We start from the raw sequence: 17,901 nt of genomic DNA on the forward strand, positions 1-17,901 counted from the left end.
ACTATAGAAAACTTGAAGGATTTTTTTAAATTAGTGGGACAGAATGAACTTAAATGCTATGCAATGAATTTCAGGCATGGCCATAAGTATGCAGAACAAAATAATGAAACACATACATGAATTTTACAAAGTAGTGCAGTATAATAAGAATTTAATAGCTTGTACAAGCAGAGACAAGCAAGCACATCTGAATGCTAGACGTTGACTTGCAATGGTGATGGACTGCCGCAAAATTACACAGAAACAGAATATATGTACACTAATGTGGTACCAAACATTACAGATAAAGATTGAATGATAAATGATGTGACATATGAATTAAAATTACCCACTAAAATGTGGGAGACTATAAACAGCAAGGAATGAGTGGAAAGAAGATCAAGACATACAGTCAATTAAAAAAGATGTCATTCTTTCTCTGTAAAAAGAAGCAAATCCACATCTGTAAGCACTCATGAATGGCACTAACAATGCAAAGCCACAGACAAGCTGGGAGTAGTTTAGGTGAACCAGTTAATTAACAGAGGTTGGGTATTTAAGACAGTGGTCAATTTCTGGAGTAGACCATGTCATGGAAATATTCCAGTATATTGATTACATACCAAAAATGAGGTTATTTCTGATGTTGTGGTATGTGTAGGAGGTCAGCCTGACAATAAATTCTCTTGAAATTTGCAAAATCTTAAAAGCATGTCCAACCCATTTCACCTAAAGAAACATCACAAATGGCATTTAGACCTCTCAGATTAAGTAATTTATTTTATTTATTTTATTTTTTAATAAAAATAGAATTAATAAGCTGCTCTTTTCAGCCCTCTTTACTGACCTCTCCAAGGCCTTTGATATGGTGAACCACCAATTGCTATCAAATCTCTTTCATTTGATACTTGAGCAGTTAAATGGTTTCATTCATACCTTGAAAATAGACAACAAGCAGTGTGCTGGGAGAACAACTTATCCTCCCAGCTCCCAATCACTCTTGGGAGTCCCACAAGGATCTATTTTGGGTCCACTCCTCTTTAGCATTTTCATTAATGATCTAAAAACCTCCCTTCCCCAAACCACCTGCATCCAATATGCTGACGATTCAACTCTAATCTGTCATGCTTCCTCTCCAACTGAACTCTAAACAGGACACAAACTGTATTCACCTTAGTGGAAATATGGTTCCACCAACGGTGTCTCCTCTTGAACCCAAAAAAAAACAAAACTACTAGTGTTTACACCTACACATAAGACCCCTCCACTCAATCTCTTACTTACCTCTAATAATGGTACACTCATCACTCCAGACACTTCCACTAAACTCCTAGGTGTAACTATAGATAATAACCTCAAATTGACACACACATTAACCTAACTATTAAATCTGTAAATAGAAAACTTGGTTTCCTGTATAAAATCAAACCATTTCTCACAGCCTCTGTCAAGATTACTATTGCTCAAACTCACCTGATGTCAATCCTCCTTTATGCCTCTCCCATATATACAAACTTAACCAAAAGCAATTTAAATAAACTGGCTACTTCTTACAACAACATAGCCAGATTTGCCACAGGTACCCCATTCAGAACCCACCACGGTCAAAATCTGAAACTACTAGGATGGCTGGAAATACAAAATCAACTACTCTACCAGCAACTCACCTTTATCCACAAAATCTTACACCATCCCACTAATAGCCCTATACTCAGTAACCTCCTCAATCCTTATCAAAGCCTTCCAACCCTTCGTTCCGCTAATAGATTACAAGTAGCCACCTTAAAATCTAAAAACAAATCGGGGGACTGTCTGTTTTCTAACTCTGTTGGTAAAACATGGAACAAACTCCCAACTGAACAAACTTCAATCACATCCACCCACCTTTTCAGGACCAAATTAAAAATGTTCTTAAAATCCAAATGGCTTTGCCCATGCACCAAGCCTGACTGATACTATCTTCCCTTCCCTTAAGCTTTTTCGGCACCAATTCTTCTACTACCTTCCTATGGCTCTCTCTTCTAAAATTCTAAATACTTTGCTCTCTTCATACCCTTCATTACTGTGTCAATGTTCTTACACAACATAATAACTAACTAATGCTTATACTTATCTATGATAAATGCTGCACCAAATGACTGAAACAATAATCTTCGGAATGTTACCATATCCTTATTGCTGCTGAAATAACAAGTTGTACATGAATGTATAGTTATCAAATTGTTTTTGAATGTGTAGTTATCTAACATCATAGTGTTACCCTATTTTGCTTACTGCGGCTTAAAATCAATCGTACATGATTGTATAATTATCTAATAGTATTGTGATTGTTTAGGTATCTTTCTGCATTTTGTATTAACTGTTTCTCTCGGAGATTTTCTCCTCGGGCCTCTATTGAAAATGGACATATAGCCAATTAGACTGGCCCGGTCAACAAATGTAAACTAAAATAAAATGAAGTAATTCCATTCATATTAGAAGACTGCTTAAGGGGCAGATCTAGCCCCTAATGAAGTAAGTGTTTGCAGTGTCTTGCTCACATACCCTGTGTGGAACTGATATTAAAACTAGTGTGGTCAGTTTTCCAATAGGTTTTCTGGCTGAAGTGTGCTTAGTAAAACCCAAGTGCATTACAGACTATATCAGCTTTTAGAATGGCATTTGTCAGTGCACAAGAGGAGTTTTTTTCTCCTTTCTTCTTCCTCCTCAAAAGGCATGTCCAAAGCAGCAAATGTGAACAGGCAGCAAGGTGACGTGTATTTTGCTGGGCTCAAGGATAAGCTGGACAAGCTTACATACCTTGTTGCTAATGCTGAGGAGACAACAGCAATTAAAAGCAAGGCAGTAAAGCATCAACTAGTTAATGAAGACTACCTCACAAAACTGCTTTTTTGGAGTTGACTGCAAATGTCCAAGGAGGTCAAAATGTGTGAATGCATGGCCAAGGTTAATGTACATTCAGCACAGATACTATTGCTGCAAAACAAACAGCAGCAGCAGCAGCTAGAAAACAGGATGCTGTCGAAGAATTTGAGATTATCTGGTTTGACAGAAAAAGTGGAAATGGCTGGTGGTGTGCATTTTTTTATGGAACAATTGTCTATTGCAATTAATATTCATTCACCTCAAGTCCATTACTGAGCATGCCCACAGACCTCTCAAACAACCAGGGCCTGCAGGGGGCTCTTCCACACCACAGAATTTTCTGTTGTCTTAACTGTGATAACAAAAATGTGCTTCTACAGAAGGCTAAACAAGACCAGTCATTTATTGTGAAGGGGTATAAAGTTAAGACGTTTATTAGGACTCGTCATCGTGCATGATGACAAACTGAATGGCCTTTCATAAAGCAAGGAGTCCATGGCAGGCCCAATCATCTTCCTTAGTATTTTAAACATCCTTGTAATTCAAGTCAAATGAAATAGGTGGCATGCACTACAGTCTCAGAATCGCTATATATGGTGTGTGCAGGGAGACTTGCCCCCTGCAAAACACAGATTTTTGTTATTTCATTTGTTTTCAGAAAGCTGAAAGTCTGGTTCCTGACCATATGAAGTTCCGAGTTTCCAAAAAGTCAATATGACATAAACCCTAAAAATAGGCTCATTTAGTCCTGGACTCTTGGAAGAATTAAGTTTCAGCTGCCAAACTACTTCAGGTCACTTCTAATTATTGTTTCAAGGACTCAATCTTCCTCCACAGTCAATTTTTGCTAGAACAAAAAATATAAATTTCCTAAAATGTTTATAAGTGCAAGAGGGTTTAAATAAAGCATTTCTCACATTGTTTTTAATATCAAGGCAGTGTTCATAAATTCTGCTTCTGAGTGCCTGTTCCACTTTACCTATACAGACAGCATCACAGGACACACACTAAGCAAGATAAATGACTGCCTTTGTGTTACAATTGTATTTACCTGAACAATACAACACCTTATCCTAACTGGCTACTAAAGTGTTAGAGACCTCTAGAATATACAGACACTGATGACCTCTAGAATATACAGACACTGATGACATCTCCCACATCTGGGCATCCTTCCAAAAGAAGGTACTGTTGCAGGGTGACCTTTCCAAAACATCTCTAATGTTCGCATCTTTTCTAAAAATAAAATGAGGTTCAGTTCCAAGAATGGAATCTAAGACGTATTAAAAGCCTTAGACCAATTAGATTTGACAGTATTGTAAACCACTAACAAATCACTGCTAAAGTTTAAAATGAAAGTGTGTGTACTAAAATCTACTACTCTGTCCCAGTAGTACAGGGTTATACATCAAATACCTGTTCCAAACATAACCTTCAACCTTTCCAATCAACTTAGTATTGTAAAAAGTCGCAAGTTCTTGAAAAAATACTGAATCAACAGATAAGGAGGGGAGGTGGCTATTGGTAAATTTAAGACCATAGACTGTTCCCTTTAAGACCCTAGACTGTTCCCTTTTAACTGCCACCTCAAGACATAAGACATGCAACACATAGTTCTCAAAGTCAGTGTGCTAAACAGTCACAGCCCTTAAGGCCAAACACAATGCCAGACACACTTGTTATAGGTGACTCCATAGTCAGACACACTGACGTCCCACTCACCAGACTGAACAAGGAAAAGATCACAGTTAGCTGCCTGTCAGGCGCTAGAATCCGCCACATAACACAAGCACTCAGGTCACTCCACAGCAAGTACAAGTATGACTCAGTCATTGTCCATGCCGGTGTGAACGACCTGAGACGCACCTCCCTGGACTACATGAAAAGAGACATAGAGGAGCTCTCAGATTATGTAGCCCAGGCCGGTATGACCCTGACCCTGAGCAGTATCCTACCCTCACCAAGAATGATGCCACAATACAGAGACAAAATGATCAGCTTTAATAATTGGCTTAATTACTGGTGTCATTCTAAGGGGATCCAATGTCTGTCTGCCTGGGATGACATGCTTGACAAGCCACGCTGCTCGCAAGGGACGGCTTGCACCTGTCACCCTGGGCTTCCGGATATTGGCAAAGGCTCTTGCCACCCCATAGTGCCTTTTTAGGCAAGGCTCAAATGATAAACCTACCGCCCTAGAAAACAAAAATGGAGAAAACTAAGGGTAATACTGCTCAATGCCAGAAGTCTAAACCTCAAGATGCAGCCTCGAAGCCCTCCTCAGTATGGAGAACATCGATGTTTGTGCTGTGACTGAAACCTGGTTCAAGGCTCCTGAGAGCACCCCAGCACTATCAGGTTATACCTCATATCATGCGTTCCCGCCCCAAAATCTGGACCGAACTACAAAAGGAGGGGGAGTATCCATATTCATAAAGGATACCCACACCTCCAGGTTAGTGGCAACGCACGAAGCATCGGAGACCATCCAGGTGCAATTAACCATAGGTAAAACTGCCCTACAGTTTGTAACATGCTACAGACCACCTTCTCAAACTCAGGAAACCCACACAGCCTTCCTGAAGACACTGGAGAGTATAAATGTCTCTCCAAACACCATCATATTGGGTGACTTCAACTACCCAAACATAGACTGGGAACATTACTCAAGCCCCAACACCCTAGCCCAAAGGTTCCTTGAGTTCATAAACTCAAATGCTATGGAACAACTAGTCACCATTCCCACAAGAGGAGAAAATATACTAGACCTGATCATCACAAACATGGGGACAAAATGCTCCACACCGAAGTATATCCCTCATTGGTGAGATCAGACCATAAATTAATCTCACTGGAGATCCACATCCCGCCCCGCCCCAGCAAAAGACCACAGTGAAGAACTTCTCAAAAGCAAACTTCACACTTCTTAAGACTGGAGTGGTATCCTTCAAGGCCCCGAGCCAGTGGAAACCACAACCCACGCTGCTGAAACCCTTACAAATGCCTTCTACGAGCACCTCCAGGAATGTATGGATCAAGCAATCCCTAATAAAATCAAGACCTTTTCCACCAAAGGCAGGCGCCGGTCTGGTGGACTCCAGCCATAAACAAACTCTACAACAAGAGGAGAAAGCTACTACATGACAGAGCAAAATCCCTAAATGGGAAGGCATCTCTGATCAATACTAGCAAAAACTACGATCACTCATAAAATCATCCAAGGCCAACTTTGAGAGAAAAATCGCTAATGACACAAAAGACAATCATAAAGCCTTCTTTAGCTATGTTAGAAACCTGGGTGGAAACTCCCAGATATGCTCAGAATTAGTCCAAAATGATAAAAAAATCACTGAACCCACAGACATTGCCAACATACTGGCAGACAGGTTCAGTGCAAATTTCTCCCCTCCCTCCCCAAAAGGAGAAATATCTATCCCACCAGAGTCTAGCCTCCCAAACATCTCAGATGCCCAGGTGAGAGCTGCTCTCTCTAAAGCAAAAAACACAGCATCAATGGGACCGGACGATGTCCCCGGCTGTGTGCTACACGAACTCAATGAGGAACTATACCCACACATAAGGCTGCTGTTTAATCTTAGCCTTACTACAGGATACGTACCCAAAGAATGGCGTACGGCAACTGTGGTCCCACTCCACAAAGGCGGTGCTTCTACGGACCCTGGAAATTACCGCCCCATAAGCTTGACGAGCCTTGTCTGCAAAGCTATGGAGAGGATCATAATGGAACTCATAAATAAAGACATTGGGGACCTACAGACACTGGATCCTACCCAATTTGGCTTTGTCAAGGGCAGATCCTGCCTCTTGAACTTGGTCGACTTTTTCAAAACAGTCACTAAGGCCACTGATGAGGGTAAGGCAGTTCACACAGCCTACCTTGACCTAGCAAAAGCATTCGACACAATACCCCACTCGGGCATCATAGAAAAGCTCACCAGCTTAGATGTAAACCCATATGTCACAAGATGGGTTGCAAACTGGCTCAAGGACAGAACACACAGGGTTAGAGTTGCTGGTGCCATGTCAGACTCTAAGCCGGTCACGAGCGGTGTCCCACAGGGCTCAGTCCTGGGCCCCCTCTTGTTCGGCATTTATTTTTCTGAAGTGCAGGCAAACCTAGGGGGATTGTGGCTGACAAAATTTGCAGATGACTGCAAACTGGGCACCATAATTGACACTCCATCAGACACAGACATCCTCCAGAAAGGTCTCATAGAAATGGATAACTGGTGCCAGAGCCATGGCCTTAAGCTAAATGCCAAAAATGTATAGTCATACCCTTTGGGAAAAACAAGGTAACCCCTAATTACCACATAGGTGGTAATCCATTAAACACGGAAGAAGTTATCAGGGACCTGGGGACCCAAGTTGACAGTAACCTCTCTTTTGACACTCACATTGCCAAAGCGGTTAGGAAGACCTTCTACATTGCCCACCTGATCATGAAGGGATTCACATCCAGATCAGGAGAGGTCATTGTACCCCTGTACTCTTCACTTATCAGACCAATGATTGAGTACAACGCCCCATTCGGAATGTACCTTACCCGACACCTGCAGCAGTTGGAAAGACCCCAAAAGTTCCTCACCAAAAGGATAAAGGGGCTCAAACGTATGTCATACGATGCCCGACTGAAGAAACTCCAGCTCTATTCAGTCGCATACCGTCTGCTCAGGGGTGATCTGTGCCTGACATACAAGGCCATGTCCAACCCGGAATTAATGGAACATGCTCCACCTCAAAAAATCCAAATCCACCAGAGCCACGAGAGCAAGAGACTTAAACCTCAACACGGATATAAATAGGACGTGCTGGAGGGACAGATTCATCACCCAGAGACTCCCTACACTATGGAACAGAATCCCAGTCCATGTGAGGCAGAGCCCCTCACTGACTCTGTTCAAGAGAAATCTTGACGAGTGGATGGGAGATCGTAGGTTTACCCTGGGAATCATCTCTGTATCACTGCTGGACAGAGGCACAGCAAACTAATGGGTATAGTATTCTCATCCTAAGGGGTGGTGAAAGCCACACACACTCTGGCTAGGCTTATACATGCCCTAGGGCAGATAGCCTAGTATGAACCTATGAACCTATGAAGTGGGGAATGTTTATGGATACAGTAAAGATCGCCTGCTCTTTTCATGGAATTCTTGAGTGTGGTAGAGAAAAGTAGATCCACAGCATGCCTGTACTGGCAGCAGGGGACTTTAACACTGTGCTGGACTCCGCCAGGGACATGAAAATTCGGAATGCAGATAAGCACTCAAAGTCTCAAAAAATGTTGAATCGTGCACTGCAAGAGATAGGCTTAGCACACATCTGGCATCTGCTAGTCTGGAAATTAGAATTCACTTTTATTACTCCTGCTGGCACTTCTGCTATCAGACTGGAATACTGGCTGGTGTCTAAGAAAGTCGCAGTTTGGTCTTTGATTGTAGTATAGAATCTGAGCCACAGACTGGACATGCAGTGACCTTGACTTTTACAAACAACAAGATCATTTTGTGAAACATCAGTGGAGGATGGACCCTCTTGCTTCTTAACAAGACAGACTTGATATGGTGTCATTAAATGTTTATTAAACTGAATCCTTGGTATGTTTCTCCATCACGACTGGGGGGGGGGGGGGGGGAATTGAAGTTGGACTTTCAAAATTTATGCACCCAAGCTAAAGTTAAAGCTTTACTACAGTAGAGAGACAGGAAAAGAGAGAGAGATCCACAATGTAAAAATAAGGTGGATAGGTTATTTAATTTATGAAGGAAGACATTGTTTAAGAAGCCAAAGGTTTTACAGCAGTATGAATACAAATGGAATACTTAAGCAAATTGGTAAATGCAATGTCTCATGTGCATCTACACAGAGCTGTTCTAAGATACTGGGCCTTGCAGAATAAGCTTGAAAAATTGTTAGGGTACAGGATTAAAGAAAGGACGTATAAGACTATAATGCCTGGAGTTTCTTCATCCCAGCAAAAGGACCTGGTTATGGATGAAATAGGGATCAAAGCAGTCCTCAGGAGTTTTGCTAATGTCTACATAGGGACAGAAAGTTGAGGGATGGGGAATAGAAGTAGAAGGTTAATGGGAGTCCTTGGCAGAGGGTAAACTTGAAACTTTATGGCAAGAGGAAGTTGACATCCTAGGATGTCTGGTATCTATGCAGGAGGTGTTTAAGAATATGAAAAAAAAATCTACTAGCAAAATCCTTGTCACAAATGGGTAAACTATAGAGTTATTCAGGGCACTGTTCACTTATAAGCTAAACCTCTGGTCTACCTGTACAGAATTTCTCAAGATGATGGGGTAGCCTTCCTTAAGTCATCTACTATTACAGCATTTCCAAAACCTTCTATGGGTCCAACCTTCCCAGCAAACTAAAGGCCAATTTAATTAATTAATGGAGATCTGAACAAGTATGCCAGAGTTCTCACTGAGAGTTTGAAAGAGTGTCTTCCTGGACTTGTACATGATTTATCAAGGACTACTGTAGTGTGCACCATATCTGAGTTTGCAACATTTACTTGAAAGGACTATCCCAAGTACCTAATCTTTACACGGCTACGATGATGGATTTTGAAAAGGCATTCAAACCCTCTTACTTGGACTATGAGCGGTTATGAATACTAGAAAATTCCCAGATGTCCATGTCATGTCTGCTCAGAGTTTATATAAAAATCCTGCATCAGGACTTAACTAATGGGCTTTTACCTGAGAACTTTTATACTGAAAGAGACACCACAGGGATACCCTACTGTCCTCTTCCCTATTCTTAATGGTAACTGAATCCCTATGTAGAATTTTAATGTAATCTAATGATATGGTAGAGTGGAATATATTCAGTATACATTAGAGGGTGCTAATGTTTGCAGACTACCAATTTTACAAACACCTTCAGGTACAAGTGCTAAGGATAACAGAGCTCCTGTCACTTTTTGAAGGATTACCTGGGCTGCAGTGCAACCCAAGAAAGCCCACCTTAATTCCCATTCAGTTAAGGTATGGGATTTGGTCTTTGCAGTTTAATGGGAACTTCCAAGCCATAAATACAAGGGGATAACTATGCACTGTAACTACTCCACTAAGTAGGAAATTAATCTCTGAAGTATATGGAAGAAACAATTACTTAAGTTCATAAACAGAAATTACTTTGGTTGCAGCTGGTGGGTTGGATTATGGCAAAGATGTTTTGGCCCCCTTGCTACTGTACATATAACAGGATCATGTCGAGTCACCATAAAAAATACCAGCCTCCAGTGATGTTGAAATAGATGTTGGCGACGATGACTAGTAAGTGTTTGGCTAAAATCTTCTGCTTGATCCTTAGTTATATATGGGATACAAAAAGGAGAACAGCACCTTCCTATGTCACACATATTCCAAAGGGCTAGCTGAAACTGAGTATTCTTCACTGGTGTGCAAACATGGAGGTCTTTGCAATTTATCAATTATTTACCATTAGTAAGGATGATCATTTAGACTCTTAGGGCAACACACAGGGTACTAAAAAGCCTATGTAAGATTATTCCCCTACAGATCTTTGGGGCTTTGCCATTGCCTTCCCACTGGGAAGCGAGGTGCAGGAGGCTTAGTGATTCAGAATGGAGAAGGGGTAATGGATGGTTAGAGGGCCTGTACCAAGTTATGCATGGACATTTTTTTGCAGACCATCAGACATTGGCTACTTTATTGGGTCTCCTTAAGAACAGCCAGTGGACATACCTGAGCAGCTGGCATGACATTCTTGAGTCTGACATAGGTTTCATGTTGTAGATACCTTCCTCCCAGTGTGGCACAATATTAGTTTCCAGTCGGGAGGGATTCAGCAAATGATAGGGGAATGGAATGCAAAACTGAACACACATGGGATGAAACTGAGTACAGATAAGACAGCGGCAATGGCAGCAAATTGGGGAAATCAGAAGAAGCTGGGAAATCAGACAGAAGGAAAGATACTGAAACAGGTTAACAGCTTAAAGTATCTGGGAGAGGTGGTTGAGGACAAGGGAAGCCTGAATAAAGAGGCCAAAGCTAGAATCAGACGGGCTGCAGCCAAGTGGCGCACAGTGTCAGGTATAGTGTATTACAGAAGAATGCGAAAGAAGCTGAAAAGTAAGGTGTACAAAACAGTGGTGCGATCAGCACTACTGGAAGATATACAAGCTTGGGCAGTAAAAGCAGAGCAGATGAGGAAGCTTAGAGGTAATGTAAATGAAGTGCCTGAGATGGGTGGTAGGATGCACACTGTGGGACAAATGAAGACATGAGGAGATAAGAGCAAAAGCCAAAGTAGCAAGTGCAGAAAAGTTCATAGTGAACAGATTATGGTGGTTTAAGCACATGTGGAGAAAAGCAGAAGACAATCTGGTGAGGATTTTGGACAGACAGGAAGAAGACAAAAAAAAACAAGGGCATCCAGCAAAGAGATGGATGGATTGCGTGAGAGAAAATCTGCTACAGTCAGGCATAAGGCAGGAGTGGCATTGAAATGAGTTAGATGGTGACAGTTAACATCACAACCCCATATAGAAAATGGAAGGGGTTGTTGATGATGATGGCGATGATGAACTGGGAAAGATTAATCCTCAGTTGGGCCCTTGAGCAGCATCAATTTATAGAGTTCCATTACAGCCATAAGTGAAGTAGCAATAGACACAGTTTTCTTTTCAGACACTATCCTGGAGCAATGTCTAGTGAAGCTACTTAATTGTCCAAAGTCACACAGTAGGCAAATGGAAACTTTGGAAATTAAATTCAGGACCCCTACAGAGTCTACAACTAGTAGCACACAGATCAAAACCTGTGTACTAAATTACAGTTTAGCAAAATTTCTGACTATTCTCCATTAATCGAAGCTTCCCTGCTGTGACGATACAAAACACATTGATCTGTCTTCTACCTTCCTTTCCAATTATAAGATACTTAGTCTGCTAGACTTGCTCTGATTGTTCCATAAACTGTTCTGTAATGTTTCCATACTTTTAGAAACATTGTGCAATTCAATATTCAGAAGGGTTTTGACTACAACAGCTCTGCAACCCTGTCAGTCAAACAACCAATAAGCACATCACATTTCTAAACATTCAGATCAGGTTGCATTCCCTTCCCCCATCATTTACTCCCTCGTTACTCACAGTAACAACAGCTAATAATCTCCCTTCCCACTGTACACTCTTACTTCAATCATTTTTTCATATGCTTTATTCAGGTGACCAAAGACAAAGACTAGTACCCTTTCCCCCACTATTACATAGAAGGCTCCTACTCAACAGCTGCTTAGTCTCATGGGGTCCAAACTACAACCTCATTCACGAGGTCCCAGACATCCTCTCCGACCTTCTTCTCCCTCTGCAGTTAATGTGAGGAACAGCTTTATTATTATTATTTTTTTTTTTTTATTTGTTAACCAGTTAATTGAGATAGCCTAGGACAATTCTACCACAAGCTGGACTTGTAGGGTAAATGCAATCAGTATATAAAATAACTTTTTAAGACAACACAATAGCAGGGTACAATATACTCAAACAGTAATAGAAACTTGAGTATATCCACCTAATAACTCCTTGTAGTACCCCTGACATTATATCCTCAATTATAGCCATGTAGTAATAGAAGCTTACAGATGTAATCAAGTATGGCAAATGCATGTATTTATCAAGTGGAAATCTGATAAACTGCCAAGTTTGCGCAAATGTAAAGCTGTTGCAAACTGACTCAGATTTTATTTGAAGCAACTCATCCAATATCTTCAGAACACTGGTATTCATAGGAATCAAAAAAGGTAATCTTTTGTCTTAGAATTGACTCGTAGCAATTCTGTTCCAATTCTGGGACATCTGGTCTCACAGCATCGTAGCAATCAATCACCAGAGGACACTCCTACCCCCATCAACAACCTTTAGTGCTCGCCTCACCTTAGGCTTTTAAAAAGCTAAGGCCACTTCTGGGGGAGAAAAGAAAAATCTCAACCCCTGTCAAGTAACCAACAGGATATAGAGGCAGATTATCCTAAATGCTTAAACTTCCTACTTCATATTCCTTAAGTGACTATACCTCACTAGTTGTTGGTACAATACTCATGCAAAGTCTTCTTCAATACTCTATCCTGACACTATCAGACTTCTCAGTTTGCCCATCATCTACAAGATCCACTGCTTTGCATTGCACATACGGTATTTAATTACGGTATAGTAATTGCTATGTTAAATTGTTAATCGCTATGTAATTCAATGTAACTACTGTCTGTTTATTTTACTGTGGAGCTTTTCTTCCCGGGTCTCCGCTGAAAATGGACCTACATCCAGTAGGACACTCCCGGTCAACAAATTTAAATAAATAAAAAATAAAAATAAATAAATAAATTTACATAAAATATGCTTCAGCACTGTGAATTCTGCTTGCCTTACTCTTTCCTGTGTATGTCTGCAAGTCCAGATAAGGTAGTCAGTCTGGGATAAAACTGAACTGCCTCTCCAGAAGCGAAGCAGGCAATCTTTCTGGGAGGCTCATTAACCACTTAATACCAAGGCAGATTCTACTTTTAGCCTCACCTTGCCAAAGGTATAGCATCGCCACTTTTAAGCTTAACATGCCCATATACCTAACCCACTTCCCTGATGTTCCCACACTTACAAATTAAACTTTTATTAGTCTGCTTTAAACTGGTTAATACTTTCTCAAACGCATCTCAGGCCTTCCTGCATTGTCTGACATTTCAAGTGTAAGGCCATCCAGCTTCTTCAATATTTTAAAAATATTCTTTGCTGTTCTTAAAATGTTTCAGATCACTTTTTCTCAGAGATGCTAAACTCTTATTTTCCCCCAACTATTGGGTATACACTACTCTGGCCAAGTGTGGATGTTCTTAATTCCTTTTCAAGGAGCCAACACATTAGTCTCTCTCTGGTGGACATCGCAGTGCCCCCAAGAAATTCTATATACTACAGAGCATTCTCCCTCAAGTAAAGGCTGACGAACCCTCACAAAAGCCACAAGCCTGCAATGATCAATAAAGATTCAATGAGTTCCGGCTTCCACTTGGGAATCAAGCACTACTACTATGGCCTTCACCAAAACAAGGCTGATACTGTAAATGGTCATCTTTGGCGGGAATGTCATATCCCATGATAACCTTTATTAGTAATATTTTATGAAGCTTTTGGCAACAAATACAAATATGCAAATAAAAAGGCCAAAACCGTACATACGGAGATTCACATCTAGCAGGGATGAGGTAAATGAAGAGAGAGATAGGCAACTGTTCATGCTAGCTGCAACTGGAGAACTGATGCAGTAGGTTATACCTGTCTTTTACAGCTAGACTTCTGGCTGATAACCACAGCATACAAGATAACCTTGGACACTTAATGACACATAAATGCATTCCAGATTTCACTGGAAAACTAATGCCCACCTTTGGCTAATCCCATTCAGACAATGACTTTCCTGCCCTATCAAGCACATTTATGCACACATCTGTTAATCTAACTAAAGGTGATGACCCCCCCCCCCCGCCCCCCGAGGTTGAAAGGAGGGATGATCCAATAAAATTTGAGTCATAAAAAGTTTTAAAGACCTACAAAACAGCAAAGCAAGTAGATTAAGCAAATAACCACCATGCGATTCTTAAGTAAACTGAAAAACATTCATCTTTTAGTTAATTTTAGCTGCGTACTAGAAAAAACACAAAGAAAGAAAAAAGGGCAAATGCTGCTGAATGACTGTCTGGCAAATTATCTCCACTGTCAGTTTAGCTATCTAAATATTGTGTTTGCACAAGTGTGATGATCCCTAATGCTGCATCACTAAACCCACACTGCAAAGGCATTAAGCTGTTTACTTAACAGCTTAGGCCATGGCTATAATTTGGCTCCTAGAAAAAGTGTAAAAGACTACTCATTTTCTCTTTGTCGAGAGGAACTGAAAGCACAACTGCAGGCTGTCAAAACTTTTTCAGATGATATAAGAATGTCATTTGGTCTTGATAAATGTGCAAAACCAATCTTTAAAGCAGGAAAACTGCAGCACCAGGAAACATCAGTTTGGGATAAGAATGTGATATAAAAGAACTTGAGCAAGACGCAGTGTATAAATATTTAGGAATTGAAGGATCAAAAAAAAAACATGAACAAATGCAAATACAACTTAGTAAGGAATACTTTAGAAGACTTAAATTAATGCTGAAAATAGTATTGACATCTAGGAACAAAATCCAAGCTATAAACCAATTTGGTCTTCCTGTTCTAACTTACAGTTTTGGAGTGATTGACTGTCCCTAAAAGGTGTTGGATAGATTAGATAGGAAAACAAGAAGGAACCTTCATGCTCACAAAATGATTTATAAAAATCTGTGCATACCAAGATTATATACCCAAGGAGGGATTGGCCTCCTTGAAGTTGATTACATGTCTAAATCTGCAATCGACTCCACACACATCTGCTGACCTCACAAGACCCAAACATCTGTGCATACCAAGATTATATATTCCCCGTTCCCAAGGAGGGATTGGGCTCCTTGAAGTTGACTGCATGTCTACATCTGCAATCGTGGGACTCCATACACATCTGGTGACCTCACAAGACCCAAACGCAGTGAAAGTTTTGAAACATGAGGAGAATAAATCTAAGATAACTTCTCTGCTTAGTCTAGCAGAAGCATATCGGCATCAAGCAGGAATGGAAATCAAACCAGATGTAGATAAAAATCAGGGAGCATCTGAATGTGCCAAAAAAAAAAAAGGAAAGAATATAAGGAAGTACCAGATGAGAAGGCAAGAAATGTGGAAAATGCATAAATATACTTGGAAGTATCGAAAACTTCTGGAAGAACCACATGTTGATCAGGAACGAATGCAGGAATGGTTAAGGAGAGGTCAATTCTAACCAAGAGATGAAAGGTTACTGCTGGCAACCCAAGACAGTGGACTGTGTACACACTGGTTTACAAAATCCATTGAACATGTGGGAGAAACAGACAAATGTAGGTTTTGTAAAACCGAAATGGAAACAGTCGCACAGCTTGTTGCTGGTTGCGATATACTAATGGCAGGAGGACTGAAAGGCATAATAATGTGGCAAGACATTGCACTGGGGATTGTGCCAACATTATGATACTGAAGTGGCTGAAAAACACTGGAAACTTGAGCCACAAAACATCACAGAAAATGATGAAGTTTATATTACATGGGATTACCCATTACCTGCAGTTCAAAAGATAGATGCTAGAAAACCAGATATAGTGGTCCAGGAAAAGAAGACAAAGTAGCAGTGATCACTGAAATTGCTACACCCACTGACTACAGTGTGTTGCATACAGCGACACACAAAGTCATAAAATATCAGGATCTGCAGGGAGAAACGAGAGCAATGTGGAAGAAATATACCAGACTGTTCCAAAAGTAGTAGGCTGACATCAAAGACTGAAACAATACTAATGTCATGAACTTTAATCGTACTTCGACTTAGGAATGGGGTCCATTCCCATCATGGTATTAGAAACCCAAAAGATTTGGAGAAATGAAAAAGATCAAAGCAACTCAATACTTACAGGTGTCAGGCAAGACTTTTGTGTGCAAAGTAAACAATGTTGCACCAGAGTGCATTCAGACAACATGGAATTCCTTTACCTTACAGTACAGGTCAAATCTGAGCAAGTGCCTTGCAAAATTTTCCTTGCTCTACAATTGCATGCTACTCAACTGCCACCTTAAAGCATCATACACAAAAGGCCATGAATTTACACTAGTACCGCCAATTCTAACATATCTGCTTAAAATGGTAGAAGCTAAGATATCCCAGTCTTACAGAAACACCTTCGTATACAACACTTACTTTAAGGTCTTATAAGTTATTTCTTGAACATCAGTATCGCAAACTTCTTTAGCAGCAAACTTAAATATGTGCTCCAGAAACCCATCAGATCCTTTTCCTTCATGTCTTACAAAGTCAGTATAGTCGTGTTCACCAAACCTAAGGGAGAAAACAAAAGAAACCGGGTTTATAAGATAAATATTTATACAAAAATTGGAAAGAAATGTGTCAATAACTGAACAATTTCTGAGAACTTCAAGCAATTTACTGCGCCTCTCTCATTCTCTAAATCTTTTCTTACTGCATTCAAAAGGTAGCTTCACCACTCACAAGTCAGAGATTTCTCCACTGACAGGATAAAGAACATGGAAAACACCAGCTCTGTACAACCAGTGCGTTACATCACAAGGTTTACCAATTTCTTAAGACATAGTAAGAGGTTATCTTTTCTGGGATTCTACAGCTCTTCTGTGGCAAAAAAATAGAAAAGATCATGATCATTTTTTTTGTAATGTGTGATGTGTAAGAGCATACACTATTTTTGTTCATATTCAAATATACAACCACTACAGGCTCTGGAAAGCTGCTGTACTAAACTAAAATGTAGTATTATATAATGGAAAGCCTTGGGGTCTACTTCAGAAGACTGACAAACCAAAAGACCAAATCCCAAAAGACTGAAAATTCAAAATACTGAACACATTTTAATGCAGGGGGCAAGCCCCCCTGTACCCCTCATGTGGGGGGTTTCTTCCCCCACACCCCCTGCTAACTATATATACCAACTCCAAAATCGCGCAACAGTGAAGAAGGGGCAAATTCCATCATTCAGTATTTTGAATTTTCAAGCTTTTGGGATTCAGTCTTTCGTTTTTTCAGTCTTCTGAAGTAGACCCAAGTCTTTACTACCCAGTGAAGTGCTTTCTACTCTAAGTGGGGCATTAAAAAAAAAAAAAAGTTATGTACTTACAGGGCAGGTTCAATATCTTCTACGTTTAGAACATGAGGCCTTCATGATTCTGTCAGCTGAGCATCTAAAACATTCCATGGTACTGAAATTCCTCCAAACCCATGAAATAATCAATTCTCCCTAAAAGAACCCACCCACCCACTTAAAAAAATAAGCCGGGAAAGTAGGTTGGGCCACAGAGGAAGGAGCTAATGGTAACTGCATAACTTTCATATGCAATAGGACTGCTCGATCTTCTTCCACTCCAAAATAGAG

General features: G+C 40.5%; 1 protein-coding gene across 1 annotated transcript in view; it reads right to left on the reverse strand.

The window, feature by feature from the left end:
- NARF (nuclear prelamin A recognition factor) overlaps window positions 1–17,901 on the reverse strand; it is a 700,547-nt gene that overhangs the window by 83,048 nt on the left and 599,598 nt on the right. Inside the window, exon 10 of the mRNA XM_044085012.1 lies at window positions 16,698–16,835. Coding sequence (XP_043940947.1) covers window positions 16,698–16,835 — 138 coding nt within the window. The remainder of the gene's footprint in view (window positions 1–16,697; window positions 16,836–17,901) is intronic.

The sequence above is a fragment of the Protopterus annectens genome, chromosome 10.part0 (assembly GCF_019279795.1).
Source record: "Protopterus annectens isolate FY-2018-M chromosome 10.part0, PAN1.0, whole genome shotgun sequence".
NCBI classification, from domain to species: domain Eukaryota; kingdom Metazoa; phylum Chordata; order Ceratodontiformes; family Protopteridae; genus Protopterus; species Protopterus annectens.